The sequence below is a fragment of the Ranitomeya variabilis genome, chromosome 1, assembly GCF_051348905.1.
Source record: "Ranitomeya variabilis isolate aRanVar5 chromosome 1, aRanVar5.hap1, whole genome shotgun sequence".
NCBI lineage: Eukaryota > Metazoa > Chordata > Amphibia > Anura > Dendrobatidae > Ranitomeya > Ranitomeya variabilis.
Genome location: NC_135232.1, coordinates 845,500,784 through 845,512,692, shown reverse-complemented (window position 1 = coordinate 845,512,692; position 11,909 = coordinate 845,500,784). Strand labels below are relative to the sequence as shown.

Here is an 11,909-nt window from a genome sequence, read left to right as displayed (position 1 = left end):
CTGGATTTCCTGTGTGCCATTAACAATTCTAATTGATTATTCATCTGCGTCACCGGTTTCAGTCTAGCAGACTCGGCCTCGATTACTGATGCTAGACTATATTACTCATCACTAGTGCACCCAGAGACTACGACAGGTAAATTCCTTCACCACAATGTAGACTCTTTAGAAAAAAACAAATCACAGCTATAACTTCCTACATATTGCTACATTGCATGCATCCGAATGAAAGCAGCTAATTATACTGTAATGTCAGAGCTGAAACCTTCACGTTCTGTTGACAGAAAAACCACAAAAACCGAGGGGAAGTGTGGGTGAGTGGGGGCAGATCAGGTGGTCAGAAACCTCACGGTGTCATAACCCTGGCTGCATGCTGATTGGCCGCTGAGGTCTGTGGACGCGGTTTAAATTCTGCGAGCCCCGGCCCAATCCACAGCACAACATTGCCCCAGCTTGTCACACAACCCACTGCTGAACATTGGGGAAGATTTCCTGGTCATATACAGCGCCATCTGGAGTACAGACAAGGTACTGCATATATACCAAGGGCAGTTCTGCTGCATATTGGCAGACTACTCCAATAATTACATGGGAATATATCTTATTTTATAGATATTCTGCTGAAAATGAAAACCGCTGTGTTCATCGTCTGCCTCATAGGCATCTCCTGCACGTTACCTGTGAGTACCGCTGACAATGCTTATACATTTCCTATAGCTAAGACATACATGCAGAGATAAAGAAAACGCATCGGTATTTCCTTATTCTCTTAAGTCCCTGTAAGCTTTAAGGAGAGGAATTTATAGGGATAAGCACAATATTAGATTCTGTATATGTCATGTTTAAAGAGGATAAAATCTATGAAATATATATTGATTGCATCTGATTATTGCCATGTTATAATACCAGGATGCTTAATTAAGAGATTAGTCTTTTTTATTATTTTATCTATTTATTTTTCAGGTTTCACACTCAGATTCTTCACAGGTTAGTATTTCATCATTCCTGATGTTACCAAATTTTTGTCTACATTTACAAAATGCCTATATAGCAGAGCTGACCTTGTAGTATAAGCATTTCTGTTAGGCCCCCCCAATAAGGGCAGGTGCAGAGGGACGAATTAGCAATACCAATGATACTGGGGTCTGTGCACAGGTCGCATTTTTCTGTTGAAGTAAAAAAAAATGCTGCATGTCCGAGTTTGATCCGATATTCTGATCGCATCAGCCATGCAAGTCAATGAGTGCATGGAAATCATCAAACTGCACTCGGATGACATCTGAGCGCAGTCTCATTTCCATGGACTGACACAATGAAGACATTTTGTTCTTTTTCTCACATTGAGCTCTTATCCTGTCATAAAAGAAAATTGAATCATACTATGCTGACACTCAGATCAAACTCAGATCAGAGTCTGATCAGAGTGCCATTTGCATAATCGGCCAAAATTTCTCCAATGAGTTAATCTACGGCCGTCTGCACGAGTCCAATTACAAGTTAGATAATCTACCCGTATTCCCAAATGATGACTTGTCACATATTTGTACTACAATTTGTCAAATTTTAAAACGCCATGAGACAGATCAAGCAAGAAAAAAAAAAAGTTTGAAAAGCGCCTTCACCTCTCCAGGTGATTAACACGTGGGAGAAAGCTGTCAATCATGCCGGTGGGTGCTGGCACCGGACTAGTATAGGCCCTCTATGGCCCCCAGCCCAATCATTAAACTTAAAGTTTTCGGACAAAAGTATTCCTGGCTTTGATTTATGTTACCCTCTGGCCTGGGCAGCATAAATGAGTGACAGGTTCTTTATACATAACTCTGCTCCCCCATAGCTATACTTACAGACTGTATACAGTACATAGCACAGTGACAATAATTCAATAGATATGAAAGTAGAGTGTAGTAACCTTTGGTAACCATTAGAGGGCGATGTCTGTGAAGCAGTAGCCGCCAATTCTACTACACACAGAAATGCATTATAAATGGCTTTCACAGTTGTACCAATTTTCACACGCTGTACTGTCGCATTTTCAGGACTCGAGTATCAGCCAAAGCAAGTCTGTATCTGATTCACATTCAGATTCCTCCTCCTCCTCATCGTCAGAAGAAAGATCCAGAACTGCCCCAACCGCGAGCGGAGCAACAGCTCAGTCAATCATTACAGAAGACTTTGCCAGAGGAGACAGCGTGCGCCGCAGACGTGCAGTCAAAAGTGTAATGTTCTTCATGTGAACTATCATTTAAGAGTATATATAATAAAGCTCTTCGGTATCTCTCATAACATCAGACATAGGCTTACTTTATGCCAATATTTAGTAATAATCGGAGAGATTAGTGATTTCCTGCTATTTCCAGTGTAAATATTATAATGGCTGATTTTGTCTGATAACTTGTATTCTGTAACTAATGTATTATATGCTATGTACATGAGCATTTTTGAAGCTCAGAGAAATAACTTTATTTTTTCTTTTTCTTCCAGTCTTCAGAATCTTCACACCAGGTTAGTAGATATTCATTATCACAACTAGTGTAATATATGGAATACATAGTATGATACATAATTGGTTACTTCTTGTGGATCGCATGGCTTAACATTTTCCGCTGTGCAGTACAGAGATTGTCATTACTGACACCCATCCCTGTCCTCACAATCAAATCTCCCAATCACAAAACATAAATAGATATACTGGACGACGATACAGTAAAAATCCATGAAAACAAATGGGAGAACATACAAAGTCCATGCAGATATTGTCTGTGCCTGTAAATAGTTGGAAACATATTTAGAATTAAGAGTCCTCAGTGGTTGATACCTTTTAATGGCTAACTGAAAAGATGGTAACAAATTGCAAGCTTTCGAGACTACTCAGGTCTCTTCATCAGGCACAGACTAATACAAATTCTGAAGAATCACATATTTATGCACAACACAGCCCAGAAATAATGCCATAGATAAGACAGGTGATGTGAAGCAGAACTACCATTATGTGAGAGTGATAAACAGTTGTGTCCATAAATATTGGAACAGTTCATAGATAAGGAGTGTGAATGGTACCGAGATATAGATCTTTCCTATATGTGAATAGTTGGTACTGGTTGCTCTTTTGTCCTCACAGAGCACAAGCTCAGTAGAAAGCCACAGTAGATCAAAATCAGATTCTCCCTCCTCCTCATCAGAAGAGGACGGCGTCTCCCCTTCTCCTGATAGCCCAACACCCCAGCAGACAAGGGGTAACCCACTTCGCCGTAGACGTTCTCTTAATCAGGTAACACATCAAATGTATTTAAATAAAGTGCAGAAAATATTTATAGATATCCTGTCTATTGCTCCAAGAACAAATTGTTTGTTGGTATTGTAGTTTTTAGATCCCACCATTTTCCCTAAGGCCGGGTTCACATAGCGTTTTCTCCTACGGCCAGTGGCTCTGATGGGATTACATAAGAGCACCCGCAAACTGGGATTTGTGGGTATGTCCCCACAGGGCTATTGACTACAATTATGCCGGGGGAGTCACATCGTGCTCATTTCCCCCCGTATTAAGGTCAAGATGTTATCTACTATGTTTTGCGGCCCACCTTCAATTGACGTATATGGATGAAAATGGTGCCCAACAGAGCACACTGTGACTTCATCTGTATCGTTTTAGTTAATGGCCCCATAAGCCATGTGCCTAAATCCTGTTCTGTGGGGTGTTCTTACTTAAGACCCGACGGAACCACTCACCGTAGGAAAAAATGCTGTGTGAACCCAGTCTTAGATGAAAAAGTCCTATTGTTGGAAAACAACAAACTTGACGTATGTCCTCATCCATGTAGACTTGATATATCACATAGAGATGCGTATTGGCTGTAGAGATGAGGTGCCAGCATCAGGACAGAGCCAATACACACTATACACAGTCCAGTACCTGGAAGAAAAGTGGGAACATGCAAATTTCATAATGATATTGCATATGGTCAAATTTACCATTTACTGCATAGTTGTTGGCTCACATATCTCACTAGAAAAACTTTTCACCTGCAACCTGCAGATTTTTACATTTGTATACATTCAATGGAAATTATCTAAATTCAGTTCAAAAGGGGTTAAGGGGAACCTGTTGTGTCTGCTGAGTGTTCTCAACCTCAACTATATCGGTTTACACAGCAATTACTTTTTTCCAATACTGTGTTTTATTTTCCGTAATAACAAAGCAATCGTTCAAAAATAAACTCCTGTAGCATAGCATGGGCAGGGCGTCTCTTCCCTGGACTAGTCCTGTCTCGGATCTTCTAATCACACCTCTCTGGGCGTGACTGACAGCCTCCACAACAGTCCCACCATAAAAAGGAGTGTATGCAAGCTGTCAGTGACGGCCAAGGAGTGATTAGAAGATCCAAGGCAGGACTAGTATGGGGGAAGAGATGCCATGCTGACTAGTCCTGTCTCGGATCTTCTAATCACACCTCCATGGGCGTGACTGACAGCCTCCACAACGGTCCTACCATAAAGAGGAGTGTATGCAAGCTGTCAGTGACGCCCAAGGAGTGATTAGAAGATCCAAGGCAGGACTAGTATGGGGGAAGAGACGCCATGCTGACTAGTCCTGTTTCGGACCTTCTAATCACACCTCCATGGGCGTGACTGACAGCCTCCACAACAGTCCCACCATAAAAAGGAGTGTATGCAAGCTGTCAGTGACGGCCAAGGAGTGATTAGAAGATCCAAGGCAGGACTAGTATGGGGGAAGAGATGCCATGCTGACTAGTCCTGTCTCGGATCTTCTAATCACACCTCCATGGGCGTGACTGACAGCCTCCACAACGGTCCTACCATAAAGAGGAGTGTATGCAAGCTGTCAGTGACGCCCAAGGAGTGATTAGAAGATCCAAGGCAGGACTAGTATGGGGGAAGAGACGCCATGCTGACTAGTCCTGTTTCGGACCTTCTAATCACACCTCCATGGGCGTGACTGACAGCCTCTACAACGGTCCCACCATAAACAGGAGTGTATGCAAGCTGTCAGTGACGCCCAAGAAGGAGTGATTAGAAGATCCAAGGACGGACTAGTATGGGGAAAGAGACGCCATGCTGACTAGTCCTGTCTCGGATCTTCTAATCAAACCTCCCTGGGCGTGACTGACAGCCTCTACAACGGTCCCACCATAAAGAGGAGTGTATGCAAGCTGTCAGTGACGCCCAAGGAATGATTAGAAGATTCAAGGCAGGACTAGTATGGGGGAAGAGACGCCATGCTGACTAGTCCTTCCTCACTAGGAAATTTAGGATGATTTAGGATCAAAGTTCATTCTTCAACGACTACTTTTTTGTATGCAATATCAAGCAATTTAATGCTACCAAGAAACTGCCACGTATACAGAGATAGCACTGGTTGGGAACATTCAGGGAACCTAACGGGTTCCTTTTAGAGGTTAACAGAATTGTCTGGTTTTAGAAACCACATTTTTAAGTACATTATTAGGATATTCTAAGACAATAGAGGTAACTTTATCATTTAAGAACTTTATTGATTTTTCTGGAGTGGAAAGTAGCTACAAAAAGTATGAGTTGCAGCCCGACACCCTAAGTTTTTTGTAGTAAAAGTTCTAATATAGATGGCAAATCATGCAGATACATGACAGTCTGGTTACTTGGCACAGGTGGCACATGGAAGCTCCTCACACCATTCTGAAGAAAGTGTGACCACAGAGAGCACAAGTCATCAGTCCCAACAATCTGTTAGTTCAGAAGAAGACAGCGATGAGCGTACCCCTAAGATGAACCTACTATCAAGCATCCTTGGTTTAACCACAACAGATCCAAACACATCTGAAGAAAGCTCAGAGGAGAGGACAACTCCAGCATTCCAACCCTGAGGGTGACAACTTGTCTCTACAATATCTTCTGCTGTCCTCTGTCTTTCTAGTTGTGTGAATGATTCTGTCCTGTTCTGATAATATACATTGAGCCAGTTCGGAGTTCAGTTCATACTCGGGTATGAAGCAGTATCGAAGAAGCCCTATCCTCACTCATTTACAAAACACTGCAGCACAAATCTTACGTTAAGTCACCGATCTGACTTGTGCTAGCATAGAAAACCCTAAGCCCTTCCAGGTCTTTCGGCAACTTCCCACTTTAACCCCCATGGATTTGGTGTGTAAATAGTGGACACCACTTCCATAAAATTCAATTTGGTGGCCTTCCTTCCCTCCGTAATGTAGAACCTGCCAACACTAGTTGATATAAGTGTCTACAATTCTAGCTGCTGTAGAAATTAATCGAATTCCAAGTGGTCCACCAGTATTGACATTTGTTACTATACTACAAGTCTAAAAATGTGCCTGACACAGGCATGATGGATGGAAAAAGGGCTGTCAAGAATAGAAAATCCATTCATCACGCTATTTAGAAATTCTCAAAAATGTCTTAAAGTCACCACCAGACGAGATAATCTATACAATTGGGCTGCCCTAAAGCGCTGTGCTAGGCTTCATCTGACGAGAGCTGAGTACAATTCTGGACATAAGAGTTTACTATATCGGCTGCTGATGTGTAAGGAACACTTTATTTAGAGACTACTTCTATAACACTAGGGACATGTATGCAATTTCCAGCGCCTTGTGCATTGCATAAATACATTAATACTTGATTGTAACAAGTAAATAACTGTATAGAATGAACCGCCTATATGTTTTACATGCATTTTTCCTGACACTTCCTTTATATCTCATTTACATAAATATCACATTTTGGAATGTTTTAGTTGAAGTGTAATAAACATTTAAATAGAACAAATATTGTGTTTTGCATTGATTTACTAAGGTAAAAACATTATGGCTAGAGCAAAAAGCATTATGACTGCCAGTCTTGATGAGGTGGGGTGTGCGCTTCTTAACGAATGAGACGTGTATGAAATGTGGCATGAGCCTCCCCAAAAAATCTTACCCTAGTCAGGGACTGGAGTAAGAATTGGGGTCTAATGCACTCTGTAACTTGTAATGATGTAGATGAGCAGGCATGCCTCGTAGTGCACCCATCCTACCCAAGCTCTGCCCATTTTGGTGGAGCTGGCTGAAAGTGGTGTAAAACACTCAGAAGTTGCAAAATTTTCGCTCAACTCTGCATTGCGCAAAGTTTTTGCAACCTTCAAAACGTTTTATACCAGAATTATGGGGCAATATGATAAAATCTATAACTACTTTACTCACAAGAACACAACAAGCAAGGTGAGTATAAAATCAGTAAAATTAAGTGCAATGGGTTCCCAGACCTGAAAATCCCAAGAAATGCATAATAAGGTATAGAACAATGAGTCAGTAAAAATCAAAATGATAATATAATGCAATAATTACATATACACAATAATGCACCTCAATCAATACAACCCAGGAAAAGTTACATTATTGAGTCAGAGAGGAAAAGATTCCATAATAAAACTGAAATAGCTAACCTAGGCTGACTTGGTCTTTACATGGGGCGTCAACGATATATTTTCTTCTTTAGTTTTGTTATTGAAAAAGGCGAACGACAAGAGAGGAGTGGAAATAGCAGCAAGGGAATTGTAGCAGTGACAAATGAGAAATAGAAGAATGTAACCATAAAAATGTTGGCGAGCAATAAATTGCACATAAAAATGGAGAATAAAAGGGGAAAATGTGAAGGCAATAATAACTATTGGAAAAGAATAATAAATGTAAAAAAAAATATTGAAACATAAGGGTAGGGAAAGATAAGGATAATGAAATAACAAAAGGGAAGATAGTGTTTGTATGTTGGAGGACATACCGAATTGAAGGGGAAGAAAAAAGAAGAAACGGAATTACGGTACATACAAGTAGAAAAAGAGAAGAATAAAGAGAGAAAGGGAGTACCACAAGCAACTAAATACGAAACTTTAACCCCTTCATGACCCAGGGTATTTTCGTTTTTGCGTTTTTCGCTCCCCTTGTTCCCAGAGCCATAACTTTTTTGTTTTTCCGTCAATATGGCCATGTGAGGGCTTATTTTTTGCGGGATGACCTGTACGTTTGAACGACATTATTGGTTTTAGCATGTCATGTACTAGAAAACAGGAAAAAAATTCCAAGTGCGGTGAAGTTGCAAAAAAAGTGGCTTTTTTGCTAGGTTCACTAAATGCTAAAACTAACCTGCCATTTTTATTCTCCAGGTCATTACAAGTTCATAGACACCAAACATGTCTACATTATTTTTTATCTAAGTGTTGAAAAAAAAATTCCAAACTTCGCTAAAAAATACAAAAATGTGCCATTTTCCAAGACCCGTAGTGTCTACATTTTTCGTGATCTGGGGTCGGGTGAGGGCTTATTTTTTGCGCGCCGAGCTGATGTTTTTAATGATACCACGTTTGTGCAGATATGTTCTTTTGATCACCTGTTATTGCATTTTAATGCAATGTCGCGGCAACCAAAAAACATAATTCTGGCATTTCAAATTTTTTTCTCGCTACACCGTTTAGCGATCAGGTTAATCCTTTTTTTATTGATAGATCAGGCGAATCTGAAAGCAGCGATATCAAATATGTGTATGTTTGATTTTTTTTATTGTTTTAGTTTGAATGGGGCGAAAGGAGGGGTGATTTAACCCCTTTCTGACTTCGGACGGGATAGTACGTCCAAGGTCAGAAGCCCCTCTTTGATGCGGGCTCCGGCGGTGAGCCCGCATCAAAGCCGGGACATGTCAGCTGTTTTGAATACCTGACATGTGCCCGCAATAGGCGCGGGCAGAATCGCAATCTGCCCGCGCCTATTAACTAGTTAAATGCCACTGTCAATCGCAGACAGCGGCACTTAACTACCGCATCCGGCCGGGCGGCCAGAAATGACGTCATCGCCGACCCCCGTCACATGATCGGAGGTCGGCGATGCTTCAGTATTGTAACCATAGAGGTCCTTGAGACCTCTATGGTTACAGATCCCCGGCAGCTGTGAGCGCCATCCTGTGGTCGGCGCTCACAGCACACCTGATTTTCTGCTGCATAGCAGCGAACAGCTGTTCGCTGCTATGTAGCAGAGCCGATCGTGCTGTGCCTGCCTCTAGCCTCCCATGGAGGCTATTGAAGCATGGCAAAAGTAAAAAAAAAAAGTTAAAAAAAATGTGAAAAAAAGAAAAAAAAATATAAAAGTTTAAATCACCCCCCTTTCGCCCCAATCAAAATAAATCAATAAAAAAAAAAATCAAATCTACACATATTTGGTATCGCCGCGTTCAGAATCGCCCGATCTATCAATAAAAAAAAAAGCATTAACCTGATCGTTAAACAGCGTAGCGAGAAAAAAATTCGAAACGCCAGAATTACGTTTTTTGGTCGCCGCGACATTGCATTAACCCCTTCCCGACATGTGACGGTATAGTACGTCACATGTCGGAACCCCCGCTTTGATGTGCGCTCCGGCGGTGAGCGCACATCAAAGTCGCGACATGTCAGCTGTTTTTTACAGCTGACATGTGCGCGCAATAGCGGCGGGTGAAATCGCGATCACCCGCCGCTATTAACTAGTTAAATGCCGCTGTCAAACTCAGACAGCGGCATTTAACTACCGCATCCGGCCGTGCGGCCGGATATGAGCGCATCGCCGACCCCCGTCACATGATCGGGGGTCGGCGATGTGTCAGGAAGGTAACCATAGAGGTCCTTGAGACCTCTATGGTTACTGATTGCCGGTGGCTGTGAGCGCCCCCCTGTGGTCGGCGCTCACAGCACACCTGCAAATCTGCTGTGTAGCAGCGATCTTATGATCACTGCTGCATAGCAGAGCCGATCGGGCTGTGCCTGCTTCTAGCCTCCCATGGAGGCTATAGAAGCATGGCAAAAGTAAAAAAAAAAAGTTTTTAAAAATGTGAAAAAAATAAAAAAAATATAAAAGTTTAAATCACCCCCCTTTCGCCCCAATCAAAATAAATCAATAAAAAAAAAACCCAACCTACACATATTTGGTATCGCCGCGTTCAGAATCGCCCGATCTATCAATAAAAAAAAAGCATTAACCTGATCGCTAAATGGCGTAATGAGAAAAAAATTCGAAACGCCAGATTTACGTTTTTTTGGTCGCCACGACATTGCATTAAAATGCAATAACGGGCGATCAAAAGAACGTATCTACACCAAAATGCTATCATTAAAAACGCCAGCTCGGCACGCAAAAAATAAGCCCTCACCTGACCCCAGATCACGAAAAATGGAGACGCTACGAGTATCGGAAAATGGCGCAATTTTGTTTTGTTTTGTTTTTTGCAAAGTTTGGAATTTTTTTTCACCACTTAGGTGAAAAATAACCTAGTCATGTTAGGTGTCTATAAACTCGTAGTGACCTGGAGAATCATAATGGCAGGTCAGTTTTAGCATTTAGTGAACCTAGCAAAATAGGCAAGCAAAAAACAAGTGTGGGATTGCACTTTTTTTGCAATTTCACTGCACTTGGAATTTTTTTCCCGTTTTCTAGTACACGACATGCTAAAACCAATGATGTCGTTCAAAAGTACAACTCGTCCCGCAAAAAATAAGCCCTCACATGGCCAAATTGACGGAAAAATAAAAAAGTTATGGCTCTGGGAAGGAGGGTAGCGAAAAACGAAAATGGAAAAACGGAAAAAGCTCCGGGGGTGAAGGGGTTAAAATGCAATAATGGGCGATCAAAAGAACGTATCTGCACCGAAATGGTATAATTAAAAACGCCAGCTCGGAATGCAAAAAATAAGCCCTCAACTGACCCCAGATCATGAAAAATGGAGACGCTACGAGTATCGGAAAATGGCGCAATTTTTATTTTTTTTTTAGCAAAGTTTGGAATTTTTTTTCACCACTAAAAAATAACCTAGTCATGTTAGGTGTCTATGAACTCGTAGTGACCTGGAGAATCATAATGGCAGGTCAGTTTTAGCATTTAGTGAACCTAGCAAAAAAGACAACCAAAAAACAAGTGTGGGACTGCACTTTTTTTGCAATTTCACTGCACTTGGAATTTTTTTCCCGTTTTCTAGTACACGACATGGTAAAACCAATGATGTCGATATGAATAATAGTGCACGTCACTGCTGTTTCAGGTATAAATAATCCCAGATATAGGGGTATCTCTACAACTAATCCTATAGGAATATTAGAGTGCCGTGTGCTATATATATTATAAAGTGCATAGTTCAAAAGTACAACTCGTCCCGCAAAAAATAAGCCCTCACATGGCCAAATTGACAGAAAAATAAAAAAGTTATGGCTTTGGGAAGGAGGGGAGTGAAAAACGAACATGGAAAAACGAAAAATCTCAAGGTCATGAAGAGGTTAAACTTTTTTTTTTTTCATATTTTTTAAAACATTTTTTTTTACTTTTGCAATGCTTCAATAGCCTCCATGGGAGGCTAGAAGCTGGCACAACTCAATCGCCTCTGCTACATAGAGGCGATGCTCAGATCACCCCTATGTAGCAGAATTACTGCTACTACCGCTGGAGCCCGCATCAAAGCAGGGGATCTGACCTCGGACGTACTATCCCATCCCATGTCAGAAACGGGTTAATCATGGTTATAAGATATCTATCTGTAATAAGATATATAACTGTCTATATAATTGCGACCAATCAGCGACAGGCACAGTCCGGCCGCAAATTGGTCCCTCCCTACTCCCCTCCAGTCAGTGCCCCCTCCAGTCAGCGCCCACATAGCATTTTAGGACTGCGTTACACCGCGGCATAACACGGTGTAACGCAGTCCGTTAACGCTGCCAATAACCCTGTAAGTGTGACCAGCTTCTTACTATTGATGCTGCTTATGCAGCATCAATAGTAAAAACATATAATGTTAAAAATAATAATAATTTAAAAAAAAATCATTATATTCTCACCTTCCGCCGTCCGCGCCAGCCTTTCCAGCTCCTCGCGACGCTCCGGTCCCAAGAATGCATTGCGGCAATGACCGGA

The 11,909-nt window shown here is 41.5% G+C and overlaps 1 protein-coding gene across 1 annotated transcript; it reads left to right on the top strand.

Annotated features, from left to right (window-relative positions):
• Positions 1 to 390: 390 nt before the first annotated feature.
• Positions 391 to 6,777, top strand: LOC143787579 (uncharacterized). The gene is made up of 7 exons (XM_077276465.1): positions 391 to 528; positions 613 to 680; positions 964 to 987; positions 2,037 to 2,216; positions 2,482 to 2,502; positions 3,119 to 3,268; positions 5,643 to 6,777. Exons 2-7 carry the CDS (start codon positions 627 to 629, stop codon positions 5,856 to 5,858), a joined length of 645 nt encoding a protein of 214 aa, XP_077132580.1. The 5' UTR covers positions 391 to 528; positions 613 to 626; the 3' UTR covers positions 5,859 to 6,777.
• Positions 6,778 to 11,909: the final 5,132 nt, after the last annotated feature.

Coding starts and splice junctions, on each gene's coding strand:
- LOC143787579 (XM_077276465.1), top strand. CDS start 627: ATGAAAACCGCTGTGTTCATCGTCTGCCTCATAGGCATCTCCTGCACG. Junction 988..2,036: donor CACACTCAGATTCTTCACAG/GTTAGTATTTCA, acceptor TCGCATTTTCAG/GACTCGAGTATCAGCCAAAG. Junction 2,217..2,481: donor GCAGACGTGCAGTCAAAAGT/GTAATGTTCTTC, acceptor TTTTTCTTCCAG/TCTTCAGAATCTTCACACCA.